This window comes from Antechinus flavipes, chromosome 5, assembly GCF_016432865.1.
Source record: "Antechinus flavipes isolate AdamAnt ecotype Samford, QLD, Australia chromosome 5, AdamAnt_v2, whole genome shotgun sequence".
In the NCBI taxonomy this organism is placed as follows: Eukaryota; Metazoa; Chordata; class Mammalia; order Dasyuromorphia; family Dasyuridae; genus Antechinus; species Antechinus flavipes.
This window is the reverse complement of record NC_067402.1, coordinates 103,854,747-103,882,382: the sequence shown is the minus strand read 5'-3', so window position 1 is coordinate 103,882,382 and position 27,636 is coordinate 103,854,747. Positions and strand designations below refer to the sequence as shown.

The window sequence follows — 27,636 nt, the reverse complement described above, 5'->3', positions numbered from 1 at the left end:
AGCAAGGTAGTTCAGTGAATAGAGTGCTGGGCCTGGAGCCAGGAAGACTTGGATTCTAATGCAGCCTAGGCAGGTCACTTAAACTGTTTGCTTTATTCTACTGGAGAAGGAAATGACAAATTATTCCAGTATCTTTACCAAGAAAACCCCATGGTTTTCAAGAAGCGTCAGATATGACTGAACAACAGGAATAATAATAATGATGATGATAATAACTAATATTTATATAACACTTACTGTGTGCCAGACATTGTGTTAAGCGCTTTGCAATTATTATCTCATTTGATAAAGTAAAGGCTTGCCTTATTGCTTTGAAGGCCTAGTTAAGATTAGATTACAGTTGCAGTGGATCCAGTCATTACAATGTGACTTCTTCATCATTTTAAAGCTGATTTGATTAGAAGTGGAAAAGGCAGATGGTGTCCAAAGTTGGGGTTTACCAAGGCATGAGCTGCAATAATATAAAGGAACAGGGATTTCAATAATGGAAGTTAACATAGAGTTAAGCTGATTAAAGGATTGAAATTGAGAAGGAAAGAAATTGGCATCAGAGTAGGGATGATGGCCTGAGAAAATACAAAGGGATAGAGCGATTGAGACTCATAGAACAAAGAATAGATTTAGGGTTAAGAAGGACACAGGGAAAGATGAAGTGATGGGCTTTTATCATATAAAGGGCTTTCATGTTCTGGAAATATTAGAAAGCAAGAAACAATTTAACTTCTCCTACTGGATCATTGTATTAGAAGAAAAGAGGCATGACAATATTAGGAGATGTGCAACTAACACTGGAAAGGATGACCAGAAATGCATTTGTCATCCAAGGGACCTTAGTCTCTGTCATAATTAGAATGTGGAAGGAACATAAAAAGAAAGCTAAACAAAAGAGAATTTTATTAATATGGGTCTGGAATTCTGGGGGCATGGTGGCACTGATGGAAAGAATTGGACTGTGTTATTAGTTAGGTAGAGTTGAGATCGATAGGTATGAGACAATGGCAGTGGTGCTTGAGAAGAAAGGAGTTATTTACTTTTAGGAAATCTAGGAATTCAGTAATATAGAGATTGGGACGTTAAGAGGGAATGGGCCAGTTTATAGAGGAAGAATTCTGGTAGAGAAAACTTGGCTATGACTTAGTGATTACAGAGCTGAGCTTTTATTGCTGTTGGGTGGATTTGGTTGGGCAGTGATAAACCTCTATTGGGTAGTTACGATTCTGGCTACATCAGACCTATCCTCAGTAGTCTTCTTATATAACTTACAGACTTACTCAATGGCTTCATAGATTATTTGTATTTGAGGGAAATAATTAAAGATACATTCTATCTAGATACTTTATATTTTTATATGATGTCTTAGAATAATGATAAATGATTTGAAAAGTATATTAAATCCTAAGTTAAATTTTTAAAAGTATGTGCTTTGTTGCTTTGCTGTATATCTAATTCAAGCGACAAAATGCTTAGCATGTGCAAGGCTTTCGCCTTAATGTTAGGGATACAAAGACAAAAAACAACAACAATAACAACAACAACACAGTTCTGACCATTAAGGTACTCCCTTATTGGGAAATGTGATCTATTCACAAAAGTAAATAAATGTAAGATAGAGAGAGTATCAACAATTCAGTAAATCTTTAATGTTAATTTTGAGAGTAGAGTTGAGAGAATATATTCTAATTATATTCTAGAGGATGGATTGTGTGTCCAATACACAAAAGTGGAAGATGAAGCATTGAAATTGAAAAGCATTTGATATTATAGTTTGAGTAGAATACAGTTTGCAAAGAGTAATAATACCTATAGAAAGGTTGAGTTAGATATGACTGAAGCATCTGAACAAGAACGAAGTACATAAGAAATAGCTTGTCTAACTCAGGTCTTTGACAGTGGTGTGAAGGGACATGCTGATGCCTCTATTACTTCAAACTTGTAAAGTTAAGATTAGATTTAGAATATTCCTAACTTTCTCTTATCGAGTCATAGTTTTATCATATATTATTTTTAAAAATCAAATTGTTCATCATAGGAGAACAAATTACATTTATATAACAAAATGTGAGAGGAAGTAATAATGTAAAGGCAAAAAGCATGAATAAAACATTTCAAAATAAATTATTAGTCATTCCAATATGATCAATTGAAAAGTATTTGAATGGGATTTATGTGTGTAGTTAGCTCATCTTGTACCTTTCCGTTAGCCTTTCAATTTCTGTTTTCCTTACTTTAAAAAATAATTGATGCCTTGGGTGTTTAACTTTATTTATATCAATTGTTTCCCAGTATACACTCTTCCCCTGTCATTTCCTCCCTTGTATTTTTCCTGGAAACAATAACAGTTAAGCAAAATCAACCATCTACTGACAAAGCAAACAATTCTTTTAGCCTATACAATAGTCTGTACCTAAAGTTCCTATAGAACTTTATTCCCTACTGAAAGGAGTAATGTATATGCCAGTCTCTTTTCTGTCATATACTTTTTTATATTGAAGAAGTTTCTGTTTTTTACCTCTGTTATCTGATTAATGGATTTCATCTGTAGTCTAAAATATATTGTGGCTCTTGTTTTTAATTCATTCTAAAACATCTTCATTCAAGATTGGAGAACGATTTCCTGGTTGCAATTTGGGGATCAAATCTGTACAATCTACATGTAGACTTTCTTATGCCATTGTGCTGATCTGAAGAATCTTAATCTTTTTAGTTTGTTCTCAAATGGAATGCTCTTTACCTTCTGAGTATTTTTTCCAGTTGCTGTTATATCTCTCAAGGTATCATCCAAAATTGTACATAGTAGTGCATATGTAAAATTATCTTGGTGTTTTCTTTTTACCGAAGCAGTTTATTTTGTGTCTGGCTTTTTATTCAAAAGAACAAAATGATTTCTTACATTTTAAAAAATTTCATATGGGGAATTATTCATAGTTAAATGAAAAATACCATCTTCCCACATGAATAGTTCCTTGTTTTGTTTTTTTGTATCCTGTAATGATATAAAGTACATAATACCCCTCTTGTAAGAGCAAACTCAAATCATAGAGACTTTAAGAGAAATAGAAGGTATTTGAGAGAGAATGGTACTTGCTATAAGAAAAAAAACAACCAACTAAAACTGTTGAAATTTATTTTAACTTGACCATTGTCAGTTTGTTTCATTCATAATACAGAAGAAAACAGTTTCACATAATCCAAAGCTACAAATAACCAAAAACTGATTTTCTTTTGGTTTTAAAATATATTATATGAATTTTTGTTCTTGTTTGCAAAAAAAAAAAAAAAAAAGAAAAGAAAGAAAGAGAAAGAAAGAAAGAAATTGCCTTTCTTGTTTTGTTTAACCTTATTAAATTGGTTTGTGTTCTTCTTAGTACCATTGACTGAGGAGACCAGTAGTAAAGTATATAATAGATTTGCTGTTTGATAAGAGGATGAGGCAGTCTGGGATTGAATATTAATTGCAGATAATTTGTGAGGTAGATAATTTATATGTGGGTAATTGAAAAGCTAATTGATTTAATAACCAAGAGATGTTCTTTTAGAAGCACTTTCTTATATAAACTTCTCATCTTTACTTAGTGCAGTAACAAACACATTGTGACTAATTTAAAAAAAAAAATCTCTGCACTGGTAAATCTAAATCAGATTATTGAAGAGATAATTTTGAAATTTTCATTAATTTGAAAACTACTTAGTTATGGAGAAACAGAATATGCAAAACCTAGAAACGCTGAAAATAAAACTATTCAGAATATTGTTTATTATAAGCAAACATGTCTTAAAAGACTTTAAGTTTTGTCAGTCTTCCGAGAACAGCTTTCAGGGTCACTAATGTCTGAGTGTATAACCCCATTGTTTAAATAAAACTAATATTTTTCTTTCTTCTTTTTCATTTGTGCTACAACAGAAGAAACCCAATCACTCAGAAGATCTGTTTAATGATGAGCATCGAGAGAGGCATGAAGTGGAAATGTTGGCTAAGAAGTTGGAAGCAAAATATGTGAGTATCGTCATTTCATGGATGAAGTTGGATATTTTCCTTATTTGCTTGCTTACTTGGTGGGCTTTAGATAAATTTGGAATTACAGCTTATAAAAATGTCTGTTCAACCTTGGTGCCTACACCTTGCTTTTGAATAATTGAGTGATCAGATGAACATTTCGAGATACTGTTTTACTTTCCTGGACTTTGTGGTTACCAAAGGCTATATCAGCTTTGAAAAACTTCTTCAGGAGGTGGCCTAGCTGTACCAGATCTAAAATTATATTATAAAGCAGCAGTTACTAAAACCATCTGGTATTGGCTAAGAAATAGACTAGTTGATCAATGGAATAGGTTAGGTTCAAAGGACAAAACAGCCAATAACTTTAATAATATAGTGTTTGACAAACCCAAAGATACCAGTTTCTGGGATAAGAATGCATTATTTGACAAAAATTGCTGGGAAAATTGGAAATCAGTATGGCAGAAACTAGGCATTGACCTACACTTAACACAGTACACCAAGATAAAATCAAAATGAGTTCATGACTTAGGCATAAAGAATGAGATTATAAATAAATTGGAAGAGCATAGGATAGTTTACCTCGCAGACCTGTGGAAGAGGGAGGAATTTATGACCAAAGAAGAACTAGAGATCACTATTGACCACAAAATAGAAAATTTTGATTACATCAAATTGAAAAGTTTTTGTACAAACAAAACAAATGCAGACAAGATTAGAAGGGAAACAATAAACTAGGAAAACATTTTTACAGTCAAAGGTTCTGATAAAGGCCTCATTTCCAAAATATATAGAGAATTGACTCTAATTTATAAGAAATCAAACCATTCTCCAGTTGATAAATGGTCAAAGGATATGAACAGACAATTCTCAGACGAAGAAATTGAAACTATAGACATATGAAAATATGCTCTAAATCATTATTAATCAGAGAAATGCAAATTAAGACAACTCTGAGATACCACTACACACCTGTCAGATTGGCTAGAGTGACTGGGAAAGATAATGTGGAAGGTTGGAGAGGATGTGGGAAAACAGGGACACTGATACATTGTTGGTGGAATTGTGAACACATCCAGCCGCTCTGGAGAGCAATTTGGAATTATGCTCAAAAAGTTATCAAACTGTGCATACCCTTTGATCCAGCATTGTTTCTACTGGGCTTATACCCCAAAGAGATACTAAAGAAAGGAAAGGGACCTGTATGTGCCAAAATGTTTGTGGCAGCCCTGTTTGTAGTGACTAGAAGCTGGAAAATGAAAGGATGCCCATCAATTGGAGAATGGTTGAGTAAATTGTGGTATATGAATGTTATGGAATATTATTATTCTGTAAGGAATGACCAGCAGGATGAATACAGAGAGGACTGGCGAGACTTACATGAACTGATGCTAAGTGAAACGAGCAGAACCAGGAGATCATTATATACCTCAACAACGATACTGTTTGAGGATATATTCTGATGGATAAAGAGAGTTAATTCAGCTCAAAGATGGACAGAAGCAGCTACATCCAAAGAAAGAACACTGGGAAATGAATATAAACTGCTTGCATTTTTGTTTTTCTTCCCGGGTTATTTCTACCTTCTGAATTCAATTCTCCCTGTGCAACAAGAAAACTGTTCAGTTCTGCACACATATATTGTATCTAGGATATACTGTAACCTATTCAACATGTAAAGGACTGCTTGCCATCTAGGGGAGGGGGTGGAGGGAAGAAGGGGAAAAATCGGAACAGAAGTGAATGCAAGGGATAATGCTTTTAAAAAAAATTACCCTGGCATGGGTTCTATCAATAAAAAGTTATTTAAAAAAAAAAAAAAAAAACTTCTTCAGGAAATTGAATGGATAAAATTGAGTGGATAACCATCAGTTGGGGAATGGCTGAATAAGTTATGTTATGAATGTAATAGAATACTATTGTTCTATAAGAAATGATAGAAAGACTTACATGAATTGATACTGAGTGAAGTGAGCAGAACCAGGAAAACATTGTGTACGTGGCAACAGGAAGATTATATGGTGATCAACTAGACTAAACTTAGCTCTTCTCAGCAGTAGTAATCCAAGACAATTCCAATTGACTTGAGATGGAAAATGTTATCTGCATCCAGAGAAAGAACTATGGAGATTGAATGTAGGTTGAAGCATATTATTTTCATCCTTTTTTTGTTGTTGTTATTTTGTTTTTTTCTTTCTTGTGGTTTTTCTGTTTTATTCTTTCCTAACATACTCTGTCTGGAAGGGGGGGAAATTGGAACTTTAAAATGTTATAAAAATAAATATTGAAAACCATCTTTACTTGTAATTGGAAAAATAATTTGCCATTAAAATAATATTTAAAAAAAAAAAAAAAAGAAAAATCTCTCCAGGAAAGGAAATGTTAGCTCTAACCCCAGTCTTGCCACACGTAGAACGGTAGAATTTAAAACTAGGGGGAAGTTTGGAAGTCCTTTAGTCTAACCATCACATTTTATACGTAGTATTCATATGCTTTTTTAAAAAATAGTATTTTATTTTTCCAAATACAAAGATAGCTTTCAGTATTCACCCTTGTAAAACTTTTTTTCAAATTTTTCTCCCTCTCTCCCCTCTTCTCAAAACAGCAAGCAATCCGATATAGGTTAAACATGTGTAGCACTTATATTCTTGAAAGGATAGTTAATTTAAAAAAAGAAAGAAAGATAGTTAATACTTTGACTAATAATTTTTCCTTCTGATAGTGGCTACGTGGGGATACTCAAAAATATGTAGTTAAGCTGGGATGTTAAATTTTGGGCTGAAGTTTGCTTTTCCTTTTGGAAAAAGGAGACTGCCAGAGATTGTTAGTTATAATTACTTCATGATGTTTAAGTAATAAAGAATCATGTATCCTCCATGATCTCTATTCTTTCCACTATATGATGCACTACCTAGTACTTCTTTTCATCTAGTATCTCTTGCCTGCTAATATTTGTATTTCTGGAATCACTTGTTATTTTTCCCTCATGGTGCACTGTGATAAATGTTGTGTTATGTAGTTCAAAGGGATGCCAGTGAGAGTTGAGAAGGGAATTTGAGAGTGTTAAATAAATAGAACCTATAAAGAGTTTTCACATCAACTGTGGTAATAGCCTCATAAAAGTGGAAAGAAGATATATAGGGGTTTATTCAGTCTGGAAGGTGGTGCTGGTGTAGATCTTCTAGTTAAATCTTTTTTTTTTTTTTTTTTGGTGATGTTGGTATTAAAGCTTCATAGGTTGTCCAAAACATTCAGAAGGCAGTTTTTTTTTGGGGGGGTGGAGAGGTGGAAAAGGGTTTAGGGCAGAGGCTGGCATCCTCAGCAAATACAAAGCTGTTATTTGAACTAGAGAAGAAGTTAGCAAAAGTAGATCATCAAGTAGTCATTTGCAAAAGAATCTCTTCTCCCTTACTGTAAATGCTATGAGAAGAAAGGATATAATCCAACCTTAGATTGTTCATTAGAATCATAGTGTTAGAAGGGATCTCAAAGAAGTTGAGATGTGGTAAAAGTAGTGATAGGGAAATGAGAATTGATTAAAGTGAACACCCTCCTGTCCAGTTTGTGTGTTTTTTCTATGCTGTATTGTTTTATGTCCTATTTCCATTTTGTTGTTGTTAGGATAAGATAATGCTATTGTTAATAAATATTAACAGATGTTACTGTAAATAGAATAATGATTGTATATGCTTAGAGGAGAAAAGAGGCATTATAGCTGTAGGAGACTTAATTCTTATAATATAATAGACATAATTGCTATACATAAAATTAATTGGATATTTTCCATTTCAGAAAATTTTCCGTTAAAAAAAGCTTGTTCCCTAATTAGTCTTTGCAGTATTATAAGAAAGGAATGCGATTCCTCATACCAATCTGATTGTAAAGCTTAAAGTCTTAAGTAGAGCTGCCTTGTATAGCTGCTGCTAAAGAATCATTATCTGTGTTGTTGTCAGGAACTTTTCCCTAAAGTAACAAGTGGGGTACTTCAGTGGTACAAAGGAGAATGTATTCTTCCAGACCTAAAGCTAGAGAAATAGAAGACCTCTTGGCTTTTTTATTCTTTTATCTCATTTACATCTACAGTGCTGAAGACCATAATGTTCTAGTTTGATGTCCTGTTAAAGAAATAACTTCTCTACTGTCACAATTATTTATTAGAACTTATGAAAACCCTCAGCATTGTTATAGTATATGAAGTGTGATAATAAAGTGTCATGACCTGAATTTTGGATTCTTTTTTTGACTTGACTTCAGAGCTTGTGGCACAACATGAATAGATTCTGTGTGATAAATTGTCAACTTTAAGAGAGCATTTGATTTTTCTAGAGCCAAAGGCATTTTGTAGCCAAATCTGGTGAATCAAAAAGATAATCAAATAAAAAAGAGCTATGCAATAATAAATTAATATGATTAATTTTCTTTGGCTCATAAACCATCTCTGAGGGCAGTTCCAAAATTTTTTTAAAATGGCTGTATTGGGGCAGCTAGGTGGCAGATTGTATAGAGCACCAGCCCTGAAGTCAGGAGGACCTGAGTTCAAATGTGGCCTTAGACACTTAACACTTCCTGGCTGTGTGACCCTGGGCAAGTCATTTAACCCCAATTGCCTCAGCCAAGGGGAAAAAAAAAAAAAAAAAAGGCTGTATCACCTAAATATACAATTTTATTATTTTTAGCTGAATGTTCTATTAAAACAGTTTGGATTGTTAAAGTTCATAATTCTTTTAAATAACTTGGGTTGGCATCTTTGTCATTTCTTGGCTGTAACAAGTTATTAAGGACAGGGTGTTTAATCCTCTTTTCTGAAAACTTTGTAAATGTTAGGTGGGATAGTCGCTTGGACTTACTAAATATGTTCTCAAGGATGTGGCTGATTTTCTGGGATGATGACAGGTTACATTGGGCGGGGAGGGGGGAGAAGATAACCCCTTTTTTTTAATATTTTATTTTATTTAATAATAACTTTATATTGACAGAATCCATGTGCCAGGTTAATTTTTTACAAAATTATCCCTTGCACTCGTTTCTGTTCTGATTTTTCCTCTCCCTCCGTCCACCCCCTCCCCTAGATGGCAAGCAGTCCTATATATGTTAGATATGTTGCAGTATATCCTAGATACAATATATGTTTGCAGAACTGAACAGTTTTCTTGTTGCACAGGGAGAATTGGATTCAGCAGGTAAAAATAACCGGGAAAAAAAAACAAAAATGCAGATAGTTCACATTCGTTTCCCAGTGTTCTTTCTTTGGGTGTAGCTGCTTCTGTCCATCATTTATCAATTGAAACTCAGTTAGGTCTCTTTGTCAAAGAAATCCAACTTCCATCAGAATACATCCTCATACAATATCATTGTCGAAGTGTATAATGATCTCCTGGTTCTGCTCATTTCACTTAGCATCAGTCCATGTAGGTCTCTCCAAGCCTCTCTGTATTCATCCTGCTGGTCATTTCTTACAGAACAATAATATTCCATAACATTCATATACCACAATTTACCCAGCCATTCTCCAATTGATGGGCATCCATTCATTTTCCAGTTTCTAGCCACTACAAACAGGGCTGCCACAAACATTTTGGCACATACAGATCCCTTTCCCTTCTTTAGTATTTCTTTGGGATATAAGCCCAATAGAAACACTGCTGGATCAAAGGGTATGCACAATTTGATAACTTTTTGGGCATAATTCCAGATTGCTCTCCAGAATGGTTGGATTCGTTCACAACTCCACCAACAATGCATCAGTGTCCCAGTTTTCCCGCATCCCCTCCAACATTCATCATTATTTTTTCCTGTCATCTTAGCCAATCTGACAGGTGTGTAGTGATATCTCAGAGTTGTCTTAATTTGCCTTTCTCTGATCAATAATGATTTGGAACACTCTTTCATATGAGTGGTAATAGTTTCAATTTCATCATCTGAAAATTGTCTGTTCATATCCTTTGACCATTTAGAAGATAACCCTTTCAATCAGTGGATCCACACAGAGTTTTTAAGTACTTTGCACCTACCAAGCATAGAGAATCTTTCCTCTCAAGGAGTTTATATTATTTTTGTTTAAAATATATTTTTTATTTTTTGTTTTGAATGTGGATCCCAACAATTAAAATCTTTTTCATATACAAAGAACATCAGAAAAAGAGAAATTATATATGAAGCAATGAATCTCTATTATGTAGAATTTTTTCCCCCCTTTAATAAAAAAGATAAATTCAGTACATATGTTCCAAGGCTGCCCCACTTTTCTTTCTTTTCTCTGAACTTTCTTATTCTCTCTTCTATATATTTAAATTTCATGGACACGTCTATTCTCTTTTCTTTTTTGGCATCACTATCACTAGTTTTCTTTTTTTCCCTTTCCTTTCCTTGCAAAAACAAAAATATAAAACCCCCAAACCAGAATCCTTTCTTATAATCAAAAAGAGTAGTCAAGCAGAGCAAGTCCACACATTTGTAACTTAAAGTGTATTTCTCATTCTTTAATTCTAATCTATTACCCTCCCTTCTGTCAGAAGGTGGAAAGCTTGCTTTATTTTTAATCCTCTGAAGTCATGGTTAGCCATTGCATTGATTAGAATTTTTGATTTTTTTTTAAAATTCAAAACTTAAAATGCCTCCCCAAAAGCATATAGGTGTAGTAGAACAGAGAATTTGTTATGAAACTGTGAATGTCCATTTCATACTGTTTGCTTTTTTTAAAGTACTTAATCAATTCTATGTGTTTCTTATAAAACTACTCTGCTTTCTTCTGAACTTATTATGTTTACTTATCTGTATCTTTTTTTGTTGTTGTCATCAGTCATGTCTGACTCTGTGACCTTATATGGAATTTTCTTGGCAAAGATATTGGAGTGGTTTGCCCTTTTTTTCAATTCACTTAGAGATGGAGAAACTGGATCCTGGTGTGTTCTATCCATTGCACCACCTAGTTGCAATGTTTAAATGGCCTTTTTTTTTTTTTTTTTTTTGGTATTACTATTGCTAACCATACCCACCATTAAAAACTGAAGGGAAAAGAACCCCAAAACTTTGTAACAAACAAACATAGGCAGAGTTAAAGGCAGTTGAAATTTGGTCTCAAAATGGAGGTATAACATTTGTCCTCCTAACCTTAATCTGACTGTGGCCATGTAACTGTTGGGGGAGGAGGAGGAGGAAGATCATGATCCAAAGAAACCAGTGCAGTTAAGAAAACTGTTTATTAACAGCTTGAATTGCGAATCTATTGATCAAGTTAAAGCAAAAACTTTGAAAAATGAGACACTCATAGAATGTGGGGTCATGAGGCAAACACAACATTTCAGGGATTTTGACTTTGTGACTTATTTTTATGTAGAGAGATAGGTGCCGCAATATGTACACAGCCACCTAAGGTTGATGGACATGTAACTGAACCAAAAATAACTATTTCTAAACTTCTGGTATACTTGTAACTATGAAAAAAAAGTGTTTGTTGGTGGCATTAAAGAAGACACAGAAGAACATAAGTTAAGAGACTTCATCAAAAAGTATGGTATGATTGAAACCATAGAAGTTAAGAAAGATTGGCTGATTAGAAAGTAAGGATTTGCTTTTGCAATTTTTGATGATCATGATGTGCTTGACAGAGTTTTAATTCAGAAATATAATATTAATGGGTATAGCCGTGAATTGAAAAAGGCTCTTTCAAAGCAAGAAATTTAGTCTGCTAGCTCATAAATTGGTTATGGCAGTAATTTGAGTAATTTTCTGGGTTGTGCAGGGGACTTTGGTCATAGAAACTCTGATGGAAGAAGTGATAATAGTGATGGCAATGGTGGTAGCAGTAGTAGCAGAGACAGTTGTGGTGGTAGAGCTTGATGAATATAATGGGTTTGGTGGAGATAATGGCAATTATGGAAGTATCCTAGAAGTGATAGTAGGAGTTTGGTGGTAGTGGAGAATATGATGATGGAGAAAATTTTAACAATAGTAATTGTGATGTCAGCAGGAATTGTAATGATTTTGAAACTTAAGAGCAGATAATTAAATTATGGACTTATAAAAGAAGACATTTTTAATGGAAAGAGCCCAGGCGGCCCCAAGATAGCAGTTATGGATCTAGTGGTGGGAAATGGGTGGAAATAGAATAAAAGGTTCTAAAAACTGATCAGATGGTGGCTGTAGATTTTAGCAGGAAAATGAGCTGTTGAGAACCGTCAGGTTACTTTGACAATCATCTCAAATGTATTAGAGAAACTTCAAAAATCTTCTGATGAGCCATAGTCAGAAAAATTACTTCTCCTTAGACAGGAAATTGCAAAAAGTACAATTGTTAATATATCAACACCTATGTATGTATATATATTCTTAAAGTCATTTATGTGTTGTAGTTTTGTTTTTTCTTTTCATTGCATCAGATATTTCCCCCTGTAAGTTGTGATAGTAGTACCAGGAAAAAAAAATTAAGGACTTTTTAAACTTAAAAAACAAAGCAAAAAAGCATAGACAAGCAAAATAAATCTATAAAATGATCTATCTAAAAATATATTCATCTTTCTGTATTACTTCTCTATCAGGAGTTGGGTTTAATGTTTCATGATAACTTTTCTGGATTTGATTGATCATTCCAGTAATCATAGTATTTGAGCCTTACATAGTTGTTTTTCTTTACATTGTTTCTAATCTTTAACAGAACTTCTAGTTCTGTTCACTTCACTCTTCTTTTCATAATACTTATGGTTCTTTGAAATTGTCTTCTTTATCATTTTGCATGGTGCAATACTTTGTAAAATTTATATACCTCAATTTGCTCAGCCTTTCCCCATTGTCTTAAAGACGATCCAAGATCCTATTTTTTCCTCTTTTTTTTATTCCTCTATCAATGCTCTCTTCAGTTCAGTTCGGTGTTTGTTGTCCTTTGTTCTTGAAGTGTACCAAAATGACATTATTATGTCAGAGTCAAGATGCAATGTGTCTGACTGGGTATATAAAGTGTGTCAGACACACTATGAGCTCAGAAGGCTCTACCACAGCTCAGACGCAGTGGTCCATATGAATTATAGTAGAGATGTCTCTAAATTTGTGCTGCACTTTTTCTTTAAGCTACTGCAGTTCTGCTTTGCTCATAGAGAATAGCACTTTCTTTGAAGGCACACTATGTGGGAGGTGGTCCTATAGCCCATGTCTTCCATGTTTTATAATTGATTCCAGAGTTCTTCAGAGAGACTTTGAGAATTTCCTTATACCTCTTCTTCTGATCTTTATGTGAATGCTTGCTTTGAGGGAATTCTCTATAAAATATCTTTTAGGCAAACATACTTTTTGGCATTCAAGCAGTGTGGCCACCCCATCAGAGTTACGCTCTCTATAGTAGAGTTTGAATCTTTGGCAATTCAGCTCAAGAAAGGACTTCTGTGTCTGATACTTTATCTTGCCAGGTGATTTTCAGAATCTTGCTAAGTCAATTCAAATAGAAGCAATTACGTTTCCTGTCATGGTACTTATGTACTATTCAGGTTTCACAGGCATACAAAAAATGAGCACAGTTACTAAAGTAACTAAGTTTAGTAGGCAGTCTAATACCTCTTTTCTCCCACACCTTCCTTCAGAACCTCCTAAATACCAAGCTAGCTTTGGCAATGCATGCGTCAACTTCCTCATCTGTGTGTACATCCCTGGAAAGTACACTGGCAAGGTAAATTAAATTATTCACAGCATTCAAAATTTCTCCATTTGCTCTAATTGGTAGTTCTATGTGTGGATGGTTGTACTACTAGGTGGTGGAGAGCCTCTTGTTTTCTTGGTATTAATTTTTAGGCCAAAATTAGCACAGGCAATAGAGAATCGTTCTATGATTTTTTGCATTTCAGCCTTGAGCTGCATCGAGTGTATAATCATCTGCAAACAGAAGGTTGTGCAGCAACTTTGTCCACTTCATTCTTGGCTTGTAACCTTTTCAGGTTAAATAATTTACTGTCATTGCGTAACTGACCTTGATGCTGTTTTTCATCCTCATTGAAGGTTTGCAACAGCATCACTAAAAACATCATAGTAAAAAGCATGGGAATAAGCACACAGTCCTGCTTTACTCCACCTGCTTTACAGGGAAGTGTGAGAGCATCATCCATTACCTATAACTATGTCAAGCATGCCATCATGAAATGGGTATTCTGATGAATTTCTCTGGGCAATCAAATTTTGCCATGATTTTTCTGAAGTCCTAATAACTCAAAGTGCCACAGACCTTTATTAGATTGTTAAGTGTTGTGTATAGACCTCTATTCAGCTCCTGTCATTTCTTCTTGAGTTGTCAAGTGGTAAACCTATCAGCTGATCCTCTGCCTTTCTGAAGCCACACTAGCTCTCCATCCAGGTGAAGGATGAATCTATTAAGGAAGAATTGGTCTCAGGCCATGAAAAATTCAAAAAACATTTTGAAAATTGGGAGAGAGGTAGAAGAAAAAATGGGAATAGAAATGAGAGTGATGTAAGTAAATCCTGAAAAAACAACCAGCAGCTTGGTAAGTGAGACAGACAGACAGACAGACAGACACACACACACACAGTGAAAAAATAATTTAAAAATCAATAGGGCAAATGATGAAAGAAATACAAAAAGCCAGTGAGGAGAAGAATGCCCATAAAAATAAAATTAGCCAAATGTTTCAAAAAGGCACAAAAATTCACTTGAAAGAAAAAATTCCTTAAAAAGTAGAATTGGACAGATGAAAAAGGAGGAGATACGAAAGCTCACTGATGAAAATAATTCCTTAATAATTAGAATTAGCAAATGTAAGCTAATGATTTTATGTGGAATCAAGAAACAATTAAAACAAAACCGAAGGAGTGAAAAAAATAGAAGACAATGTGAAATATCACATTGGAACAATAACTGATCTGGAAGATAGATCTAGGAACGATAATTGAAAAAATATTGGACTACCACAGCGAAAAAAAGAGCCAAGACATCGCCTTTCGAAAAATTATCAAGGAAAACTATCTTGATATTCTAGAACCAGAAGCTAAAAACAAAAATTGAAGGAACCTACTGTGATCACTTCTTGAAAGATATCCCAAAATGAAAAGAGAGACAGACAGACAAAACAGGAATTGAGGGGGGTGAGGGGAAAGAGGATGAAGAGAAATACATTTAGTAATGGTAAATATGAAAAAATTTGTGAAGCAAACTTCTCTGATAATAATAATCTTATTTCTCAAATGAGAATTGAGTCAAAGTTATAAAAATGAGAGGCATTTCCAGTTGTTAATGATCAAAAGATATGAACAGTTTTCAGAGGAAGTCATCAAATCTATAGTCATATGAAAAAATTCTCTAAATCACTATTGATTGGAGAAGTGCCAATTAATTCTGAGGCATTAACTCATACCTATTACATTGGCTAATTATATAAAAATGGGCAATGTTGAAGGGGATATGAGGGAAAGGTGACATTAATGCATTGTTGGACAAGTTGTGAACTGATTCAGCCATTATTTAGAACAATTTGGAACTATGCCAAAAGGTCTATAAAACAATATATACATACCCTTTGGCCTAGTAATGCCATTACAATGCCACTCTGTATCCCAAAAGAGGTAAAAAATAAAAAAGGAAAGAGGCCTAATGTACAAAAATATTTATAGCAACTTTTTTCCGGTGGCAAAGAACTGGAAATTAAGGGGCTGCCTGTCAATTGGAGAATGGCTAAACAAACTGTCCTATGTGGTTGTGATGAAATAGCATTGTGCCATAAGTATGTTCTCCAAAAACCTCAAAAGATTAGTTGATACAAAGTGAAATGTGTTGAATACAAAGTAACAATAATAGTATAAGAGGATAAGGTATGAATGACTTAAGTTGTTTTCAGCAATATAGTGATCCAAGATAACTAGAGGACTTAACTTTGATATATGCTATTCATTCCCAGAAAAAGAACTGATGGTGTCAGAATACAGATTGAAGAATTTTTTTTTAAACTTTATTTTTCTTGAGTGTTTTTTTTTTGGCTCTGTTTTCTTTCACAACATGACTAATGTGGAAATATATTTTGCATGATACATAATAATAACCTATATCAAACTGCTTTTTATGTGTGTAATCATTTAAAATATTTACATATTAATCATTTTATTGAAAGGGAGGGAGGAAGAAAGCAAAGAAAAAATTAGTATGCCTTAGTCTATATTCAGACCCCATCAGTTCTTTCTCTGGAGATAGATAACATTTTTCATCATCGGTCCTTTGGGAATTATTTTGGATTGTTGTGTTGTTTAGAATAGCTAAGTCATTCAGTTCTTCATTGTACAATATTGATGTTATAGTGTACGATGTTGTATTGGTTTTTCTTTACTTCACTCTATATCAGTTCATACAAACCCAGGTTTTTATGGAATCATCTGCTTATCATTTTTTATGGCTTGTTAATATTTCAGTACAGTCATATACTACAACTCTTTCAGCTGTTCCCCCTATTGATGGTCATTACCTTGATTTCCATTTCTTAGTTACCACAAAAAGAGCTGCTATATTTTTGTACAAATAGTACTTAAAAATAGGTTTTTAAAAAACAATAAACTTTTGGGGATGCAGACCTAATTGGCAGATGAAAGGAAATGCACAGTTTAGTAGCCATTTGGACATAGTTCCAAATTGCTTTTCACAATGATTAAATCAATTCAGAACACACACTACCAACAATGGAGTGTCCCAGTTAGTATCCATTAGTGTCTCAGTTTTCCCACGTCTTCTCCAATATTTATTCTTTTCCTCTTCTGTCATGTTAGCCAATCTGATAGATATGAAGTGGTACCTAGATGATTTAGTGAATAGAGCACTAGCCCTGAAGTCAGGAAGATCTGAGTTCAAATCCAGCCTCGGATACTTAACATTTACTTGCTGTGTGACTGTGCAAATCACTTATTCCCAAGTGCCTTGACAGAAAACCCAACAACAATAAGTAAATCAACTACTGGGCTATGGGAGAATGAGAACCAGAATGAAGGAGTAAGGTTATCACACAGGGAAGAAAGCCATGTAGGAGCTTATAGAGGATATTGTTCTATGTTATAAACTTTAGGAAGGTCTGTCTTTTGTGTTTTTGATTAGTGTCCTCTTTCTGTTTATACATCCCTTTATTGCTGCTTTAGGAGCCTTGTTGTTTGCATATACTTGTTTTGTATTATGGCAATGAACATTTATAAGAAAACATCCATCAACTTTCCCAGGTCAAAATGTTTATGGCCCAAATTTCAACCCTCAGTCTGTTATGTAATATAAAGTGAGTGTGCATTACCAAATGCAATCAGTTTTATGATAGATTCATAGATTTATTATAAATTTTTTTTTACTTCATCTTGTCTGCCTCAAAAAAACCCAAAAAACCCAAAACCCAAAAATCCCAAATTGCTTGTGTGGAGAATTGAAACCTTATTGCTGACTTACATTGGACCTCAGATTCTAGTGGTAGCTTTCATTCAGTATTTATGTTTTTAATAAAAATATTTTGCTTATTCATTTCTAAAGCTTTATATTCAAAGTTATATTTTTATACTTTAGTGAATGTATTACTTCATTAATATGGTAAGTTCTATATCAAAGCAGTCTGCAACACATCTATTTTTTGCTTTTAAACACTTGAGGATCCATCCAGAGTGTTGGAGTCTTTTTTTAAGTTGTTAATTTTTCGTGGATGTTATTGTATCATATTCAGTTATATAATCTTAAATGTCTGTGAAATCTCATGATTAAATTGTGATAAAATTCCTGTTGCCTTTAGAATCATATATAAATTCTTTAAGCTTTTTAAAAAATAAGTTTTTATTGGTATTTTCTGTATTGTATATTATCATAGTATTCTATGTACCACTCAACCCCTCCACTCTGTAATGTCCAGGCTGCCAAAATGTAATGTCCAGGCTGCCAAAATGTAATGTCCAGGCTAGCTTTCTGGAGATGCTTGGTCTCAGCAGGACAGACACCACAAGAATGGTCAAGAATAGAGTAGATTCTTTATTCTGGCCCCATCTTGATTTTAGTGCAGGAGGCATGAGAGCCACAACGAGGATGGTCAAAGATAGAATGTCTGTCTTCCAGTCCTTCTTAGCCCTTATATACCTTATTGTAATTACATCATTACAGCATACTGATTATGTGTGAACTTAGAGAACCATTATATCACCATACTAAGTACTAAGTATATATGTAAACTAGAGAATCATCATCTCATTAATTCCACTGAGTTAACACCTTGTTTCAAGTATACTCCAGTTCTGGCTCTCTACATGTGTCCTTTCATATTGTGTATAGTTATCGTGTATAGTTTTCTTGGTTTTGCTTACTTTAACTCTGCATCATTTAATATGGATCTTTTCATACTTCTCTGTATTCATCACATATTTCGTTTCTTACACCATGGCAATATTCCATTATATTCATGTGATACAATTTGTTTAGCTATTCCCCCAAGTGACGGGGCACCTACTTTGTATCCAGTTCTTAACTAGCACAAAAACTGTTACTATAAATTTTTTGGAATATATGGGAACTTTTTCTTCTCAACAGCTTCTTTGGATATAAGCTTATTAATACAATCTCTGATTCAAAGAAAATGGACATTTTAGTCACCTAATTTAATTCCAAATTGGTTTCCAAAATGCTTGTACTATTTCATAGCACCATGAACAAGATATTAGTGTACTTGTTTTTCTGTACCCCTTCCAACATCGACTATTATTTTTATCATATTTGCCAATTTGTAGAATGTGAAGTAAAACCTCAAGGTTTTTTTGTTTGTTTGTTTTTTTGATTTGCATTTTTTTATTAGTGATTTGGACTATTTTCTTCAAGTTGCCATAAATACTTTGCAATTTTTCTTTTAAGAACTAGTTGTTCATGTCCTTTTACATTTATGTACTAAGGAATGACAGCTTTCTCATATATATATACATACACATATTTGTATATTAATTATTTCCCTATCTTGCCTGTCAAACTTTTGTCAGAGACATTTTGTTCCCAATCACTTGCCATTTTATTGTAGGGACATTAATAATGTCTGTGCACAAGTGTTTCAGTTTCAAATACAGTTATGTTTTTTACCTCCTGTAATTTCCTTAAGAATACATTTCTTACTCATAGCTAGAAGTGTATGCTCTGTTTCTCTTTTAATTTTTTATAGTACAATTTTCAATATTGAGATGTCATTTCAATTTAGATTATGACATAGGATGTTGTTCAAGCCCCATTTCTGCCAAACTGCTTTCTGGGTTTCCCAGCAATTTTGGTAAAATAGGGAATATTTCTTTTTTGTTTGTTTGTTTTTTGTTTTTAAATATTTTAATAATTGTATTTCTTTTTTTATTATAATTTTTTATTGACAGTACATATGCATGGGTAAATTTTTACAACATTATTTCTTGCACTCACTTCTGTTGCGAGTTTTCCCTTCCCTCCCTCCACCCCCTCCCCTAGATGGCAGGCAATCTTATACATGTTAGATAGGTTATAGTATGTCCTAGATACAATATATGTGTGCAGAACCGAACAGTTGTCTTGTTGCACGGGAAGAATTGGATTCAGAAGGTAAAAATAACCCGGGAAGAAAAACAAAAATGCAAACAGTTTACACTCATTTTTCAGTGTTTCTTCTCTGGGTGTAGCTGCTTCTGTCCATCATTTATCAATTGGAACTGAATTAGATCTTCTCTTTGTCGAAGACATCCATTTCCATCAGAATAAATCCTCATACAGTATTATTGTTGAAGTGTATAATGATCTCCTGGTTCTGCTCATTTTACTTGGCATCAGTTCATGTAAGTCTCTCCAAGCCTCTCTGAAATCATCTTGCTGGTCATTTCTTACAGAACAATAATATTCCATAACATTCATATACCACAATTTACCCAATCATTCTCCAATTGATGGGCTTCCATTCATTTTCCATTTTCTAGCCACTACAAACAGGCCTGCCACAAACATTTTGGCACATGCTGGTCCCGTTCCCTTTTTTAGTATCTTTTTGGGATATAAGCCCAGTAGTAGCACTGCTGGATCAAAGGGTTTGCACAGTTTGATAACTTTTTGGGCATAATTCCAAATTGCTCTCCAGAATGGTTGGATTCGTTCACAACTCCCCCAACAATGCATCACTATTTCAGTTTTCCGGCATCCCCTCTAACATTCATCATTATTTTTTCCTGTCATCCTAGCCAATCTGACAGGGGTGTAGTGGTATCTCAGAGTTGTCTTAATTTGCATTTCTCTGATCAATAGTGATTTGGAACACTCTTTCATGTGAGTGGAAATAGTTTCAATTTCATTATCTGAAAATTGTTCATATCCTTTGACCATTTATCAATTGGAGAATGGTTTGATTTCTTATAAATTAGAGTCTATTCTCTATATATTTTTGAAATGAGGCTTTTATTAGAACCTTTGACTGTAAAAATGTTTTCCCAAGTTATTGTTTCCCTTCTAATCTTATCTGCATTAGTTTTGTTTGTATAAAAGCTTTTCAATTTGATATAATCAAAATTTTCTATTTTGTGATCAATAATGATTTCTAGTTCTTCTTTGCTCACAAATTCCTTCTTCCTCTACAAGTCTGAGAGGTAAACTATCCTATGTTCCTCTAATTTATTTATGATCTCGTTCTTTTTTTTTTTTTAATAACTTTTTATTGATAGAACCCATGCTAGGGTAATTTTTTATAGCATTATCCCTTGCATTCACTTCTGTTCTGATTTTTCCCCTCTCTCCCTCCACCCCCTCCCCCAGATGGCAAGCAGTTCTTTACATGTTGAATAGGTTACAGTATATCCTAGATACAATATATGTGTGCAGAATAGAACAGTTTTCTTGTTGCACAGGGAGAATTGAATTCAGAAGGTATAAATAACCCGGGAAGAAAAACAAAAATGCAAGCAGTTTATATTCATTTCCCAGTGTTCTTTCTTTGGGTGTAGCTGCTTCTGTCCATCTTTTGATCTCATTCTTTATGCCTAAATCATGGATTCATTTTGACTTATCTTGGTGTATGGTATTAAGTGTGAGTCCATGCCTAATTTCTGTCATACTAATTTCCAGTTTTCCTAGCAGTATTTGTCAAATAATGAATTCTTATCCCAAAAGTTGGGATCTTTGGGTTTGTCAAACACTAGATTGCTATAATTGACTATTTCTGTGAACCTAACCTATTCCATTGATCAATTAATCTATTTCTTAGCCAATACCAAATGGTTTTGGTGACTGCTGCTTTATAATATAGTTTTAGATCAGGTACAACTAGGCCATCTTCATTTGATTTTTTATTTTTCCATTAATTCCCTTGAAATTCTCAACCTTTTGTTCTTCCATATGAATTTTGTTATTTTTTTTCTAGGTCATTAAAATAGTTTCTTGGGAGTCTGATTGGTATAGCACTAAATAAATAGATTAGTTTAGGGCAGCGATCCTCAAACTATAGCCCGTGGGTCAGATGTGGCAGCTGAGGATGTTTATCCCCCTCACCCAGGGCTATGAAGTTTCTTTATTTAAAGGCCCACAAAACAAAGTTTTTGTTTTTACTATAGTCTGGTCCTCCAACAGTCTAAGGGACAGTGAACTGGCCCCCTATTTAAAAAGTTTGAAGGGAGTATTGTCATCTTTATTATATTCACTTGACCTGTCCAGGAGCACTTAATATTTTTCCAGTTATTTAAATCTGACTTTATTTGTGTGGAAAGTGTTTTGTAATTTTGCTCATATAATTCCTGACTTTCCTTTGGTAGATAGATTCCCAAATATTTTATGCTATCAACAGTTATTTTGAATGGAATTTCTCTTTGTATCTCTTGCTCTTGGATTTTGTTGGTGGTGTATAAAAATGCTGAGGATTTATGTGGATTTATTTTGTATTCTGCAACTTTGCTAAAGTTGTGAATTATTTCTGATAACTTTTTAGTAGAATCTCTGGGGTTCTCTAAGTGTACCATCATATCATCTGCAAAGAATGATAATTTGGTTTCCTCATTACCTATTCTGATTCCTTCAATCTCTTTCTCGACTCTTATTGCCAAGGCTAGTGTTTCTAATACAATATTGAATAACAGTGGTGATAGTGGGCAACCTTGTTCCACTCCTGATCTTACTGGGAAAGTTTCCAGTTTATACCCATTACATATGATGCTTACTGATGGTTTTAAGTATATGCTCCTCACTATTTAAAGGAAAAGCCGATTTATTTCATATAGGGAATATTTCAATGGATAACATATTTGCATTTTATCAGATACTGCAAAATGTAGTTTCCCTGGTTATCCCTTTCAATTAGGTCTACTTTTAGTTTTTCTTTTTTAGTGCAAATGAAGTATATTAGATTTTGCTTTAGCCCTTTAATTGTAGATGCATTTTTCTGTTTCAAGTTTATAAATAATATATTGTTAGATTCTGGTTTCTAATTCATCCTGCTATCTGCTTCCATTTTATGGGTGAGTTCATCCTAACCACATTGACAATTATGACCACATTGTATATCTCTCTATCCCATATTCTTCTGTTTCTTGCTGTCTCTCTTTTACTCTCACCCTTCTCGAGTCTATTTTGTTTCTAATTATTGCCTTCCTTAATCTATCCTCCCTTTTATCCTCTCACCCTACCCTTTATTCTCCTTCCCTCCTGTAGAGGGCTAGAACTCTCCTATTTCTCTTTACATTTCTCTATTCAGCTGAACATTTATATACTATCCTCTCTGACCAATTCTGATGTGAGTAAGGTTCAAGCATTGCTTGCCCCTTCCCCCCAGCCTCCATTCTGTCTTCCATTTCACTATAAAAGCTCTTCCTTGTGTGATTTTTTTTTTTTATGTCATTCTACCTCTCCTTTCCCCCTTCTCCCAGTGCATCCTTTATTATCCCATTTTTCTTGGAGTTCATTCAGCATAATTAATTCACATCCATCCCCTATTAACTGCCATAATAATGATAAAGATCTTAGGAGTTACATGCCTCAATTTTCCATACAGGAGTTAGAGACCCCTATGATTATGCTTTCATTTTTACCTTTTTATATTTATCTTGAGTCTTTTGTTTGGATGTCAGATTTTCTATTTAGCTGTTTTTTATTTTCATCAGGAATGTTTAAAAGTCATCTATTTCATTAAATATCCACTTTCCCTGAAAGGTTGCACTTAGGTTTTTTGGATAACCTAGGTCCTTTATTTTCCAGAATATCATCTTTCAAGTCTTCTGTTTCTTTTATTCTAGCAGCTACCAAGCTGCTAGAGCTTGTTTTATCCTGGCAATGATATCTGAATTGTGTCTTTCAGGTTCTTGCAGTATTTTCTCTTTTTCTTAGGAGTTCTGGAATTTGGGTATAATATTATTGGAAGTTTTCATTCCGGAAGTGATTAGTGGATTCTGTCAATTTCTGTTTTATCATTTGGATCTAAGATATTGGAGTAGTTTTCCTTAATAATTTCTTAAAGTTTGATGTGTAAGCTGTTTTTGTTTTGTAATATTTTGATCATGGCACAGGTAGTTCAGTAATTTTTAAATTATCTTTCCTTAACCTATTTTCCATGTTAGTTGTTTTTTCCAGATATTTCACATTTTCTTAATTTTTTTTTCATTTATTTGAATTGATTTTATTGTTTCTTAATGTCTTATGGGTTGTTAGCTTCTACTTGCACAAGTCTAATTTTTAAAGAATTATTTTGTTACTAGGCATTGGCCAATATCTTACACCCTCTACTATGAGGTTGAAATGGATTCATGATTTAGACATAAAGGGTGATACAATAAACAAATTAAGAGAACAAAGGATAGGCTACCTCACAGATCTGTGGGGAAAGAATTTATGGTCAAAGAAGAACTAGAAAACATTATGAAATGCAAAATGGGTAATTTTGATTATATTAAACTAAAAAGGTTCTGTACAAACAAAACTAATGTAGCCAAGATTAGAAGGGAAGCAGAAAACTAGGAAAAATTTTTTTTAAATCCAGGGTTTCTGATAAAGGCCTTATTTCTAAAAGAGAATTGACTCATTTATAAGGATTCAAGCCATTCCCCAAGTGATAAATGATAAAGGGTATAAATAATTTTTAGATGAAATTAAAACCAGTTTAGTCATATGAAAAAAAATGCTCTAAATCACTATTGATTGGAGAAATGCAAATTGAGACAACTTTGAAGTACAAATTAATTCCTCTCAGATTGGCTAAGGTGACAGAGCAAAAAAATGTTGGAAGAGATGTGAGAAAACTAGGACACTAATATGTTGTTGGTGAAGTTGTGAATGGAAACAACTACTCTGGAGAGCATTTTGGAACTATGCCCAAAGGGCTAACAAATTGCATACCCTTTGATCAGACCTACTGGGTCTGTATCCCAAAAAGATCATAAAAAAAAAAAAGGAAAAGAAAATATTTTCTTGGAATTCTTTTCTTCAGTGAATTTTTGTACCTCTTTTTCATTGGTTCTAGTCTGTTGTTTTTTTTTAAGTATCCTTTTCTTCATTTTTTTTCTGCCTCTAAGTTGTTAATTCTCTTTTCATGATTTTTATGTGCCACTCTTAATTTCTTTGTTTAATTTTTTCCTCTACCACTTTTAACTCATTCTAGGAATTCTTGTTGTACTTAGATCCCATGAGCTTTTTCTTTGGAGCTTTGCTTGTAGTTATTTTCACATTGTCTTTTTCTGAATTTATCTAATCCTTCATGGCACTAAAGTAATTCTTTATGGTGAGGTTTTTGTTTTTCTATTTTCTCATTTTTCTAACCTATTTCTTGAGTTTGAACTTTTTAAAATTGGGCTTTGCATTTGCATACCTAGTGGTAGGGAGACTCTTCCAATGTTAGACTTTTTGTGCCGCTATTTTCAGAGCTGGTTCTGGACATCTACAAGTTTTTGGTGCTTCTGAGCTGATATGATTCTGGGAGAGGCATAGAAGCATAGTCACTGCTCTTCAGATCTTTATCCAAGGAGCGCCTCAGCTCAAGCTCTCCTTGCCTTGGGACTGCTAGTAGGGGCCCCTGTTCCCTTGTGACCTACCTCCGGCACTTCTCCCTAGCCTGGAACTGTGATCCAGAACTGTGGAAGGACAAAAGAGTTGCAAATCAGTGTTAGTTCTATCCAGTATCAGCAAAGGGTCTCCTGTAATCTTTCTGACCAGTTATTGACTCTCCCCACCTTCCCATTACCATCTCTGAGCTGATAATCCTTGAAGCTGCTGCTGTTTGTTACTACAACCTTGGTTGCTGCTGTAGCATGTCTAGCCTCCAGAGAAACTTCCTCTTTGGTGACAAAAATTTCTCTTGCTGACCTAAATTTTCTTAACCTGGAAAATTTTCTTAGCCTGACCTTTTGTTGACTCTGCCACTCTAAAATTTGATTTATGGTGTTATTTTTGAAGGGGAATGTTTTAGTAATTTTGATTTTGTTGCCCTAGTCCATCGTCTTGGATCTCTGAATATGTTCTTAAAAAAGGAGATCTTCTCAGAAGTGTATATAAATCTACTACATTTTGAATTCTCAGGTAAAAACATAGAAAAACATGTAAGTATCATATCTATAATGAACTAAGACATTCTTTGGGTAGAGAAAGGATAGATCAGAAAACACTATTCAAAACCAGCCTGAACATAATATTTCAGGACAGTGCAAGAGGAAAATCAGTGTTTTATGTGTTAATCCAGGATAATAAAGCAGGATAAAGACTGCTTGGGTCAAAGGGTATGCATAGTTTTATAGCCCTTTGGGCATAATGGATAACATTTTTCATCAAAAGTCCTTTAGAGTTACCTTGAATCGTATTGTTGAGAATAATGTCATTCACAATTGATTGTCTTACAATATTGTTGTTACTTTGTACATAGTACGTTTTACTTTGAATTAGCTCATGGAAGTCTTTCCAGCATCCTGCTCATTATTAGTATTCCATCATAATAACATGTCACATTTTATTCAGCCATTCTCCAGTTATTGGGCCTTCCTTCAATTTTCATTTCTTTGCCCCAAAAAAGAGCTTCTATACAGAATACATCAGTTTTTGTAATGGTGCTTTGTACAGCTTAGAAATATGTTACACTTCTTTTTATTCTTATTCCTTAATCCACAGAGACCTCATATCTTAATGTTTCTAAATTCAAGACTTTCCCTTATTTTTAATGTTTATTTTTTGATTAGATTTATTTAGATCTGAGAGAAGCATAAATTGAAGTATGCTGTTGTTGTTTTACTGTTTCCTCTTGTAACTTACTTTTAATAATTTCGATGCTCTACCATTTTGGTGCATAAATAGGTGTATACACAGATATTCATTGTCTGTGATACTTTTTAGCAAAATATTTTCTCAATTTATCTATTTTAATTAGGTCTGTGTTTTTGCTGTTGCTTTGCTGAGATCATGATTGCTACCTCTGCCCCCCTTTTTTTTAATTTAAAGTGAAATAAATTATCAAGTGGTTTATTTTAACTCTAATGTTGCAAGTGTTTTTTTTTCTCGTAAACAACTTTTCTTGAATTTTGATTTGTAAATCATTCTGTCCACTTCCATTTAGTGGGTGAGTTACAATTATGAGTTTATATATGACTTGTTAATTGTATTTCCTGCTGTCCTTTTCTATTACATATTTCCTTCTTTTTTCCCTTACTTCCTCTTTAAAAGTTTATTTTGCTTTTGTCCATTCCCTTCCATAATCCATTTTTCCTTTTGCCCCCTCTCCTCTTCACTTTTTTCTCTCCTTGTTTTCTATTGGCGAAGATAAATTTCCATGCTTAATTGGGAGTATATATATTTTCTCGCTTATAACCAGTTCAAATGTGACTGAGGTTTAAATGTCTTTTGAACCTCATTACTGCCCCCTCCACTGTGTAACTTTTTTGTACACTGCATTTAAGTGAGGTAATTTCTCCCATTCTTTCCTCTTCAGGACATTGTTCTTTCCCACTCTTCCATTCTTTTGAGATAATCTAAATACAATTGAATCATACCCAGCCTCTCCCCCCTCTCTCCCCACCCCCTATAATTGATTCCTTTTTAGCCCCTAGTGATGATAAAGTTTTAAGGTGTTACCCGAGTCATTTTTTCATATAGGTTTGTAAAGAATTTAACCTGATTTAGTTCCTCATAATTTCTCACTCATGTTTACTTTTTTGTTTCTTTTGAGTCCTCTTTATATGTTAAATTTTCTACTCATTTCTGCTCTTAAGAAATGCTTCAAAATCCATAAGTATAAAATAATTAAAAATATATTTTCCCTCTGTAGGATTATTATACTTAGTTTTTTAGAAAAGATTATTCTGGATTGCAAAGCTACATACTTTGCCTTCCAAGTTCTCTTTTCATTGATGTTGTGGCTGCTAAATTCTGTTTGATCCTGACTGTGGCTCCTCAGTGCTTGAATTCCACTTTTTTTAATGACTGCTTACAGTAATTTTTTCTTGACCCATAAGCTCTGAAGATTTATTGGCCATAATATTCCCAAGAGTTTTAATTTGGGGGTTTCTTTCAGGAGATTACTAGTAAAATTTTTCAGTTTCTACTTTGCCTTTTGATTCTAAGATATCTAGACAGTTTTCCTTTATAATTTCTTAAAATACCATATCTAGACTGATGTTCATTGACTGTTCATCTCTTTCAGGTAGTCTAATGATTCTTAAATTTTTTTTTTCAATTTGCTTTCCATATCAGTTATTTTTTG

At 33.7% G+C, this 27,636-nt stretch overlaps 1 protein-coding gene across 2 annotated transcripts in view; it reads left to right on the top strand.

Moving 5' to 3' along the window:
- The window catches only part of UBN2 (ubinuclein 2), a 128,190-nt gene that overhangs the window by 7,050 nt on the left and 93,504 nt on the right, over window positions 1-27,636 (top strand). For both annotated transcript variants that reach the window (XM_051963606.1, XM_051963607.1), the window contains exon 2: window positions 3,902-3,994. In XM_051963606.1, the coding sequence (XP_051819566.1) occupies window positions 3,902-3,994 (93 nt within the window). The remainder of the gene's footprint in view (window positions 1-3,901; window positions 3,995-27,636) is intronic.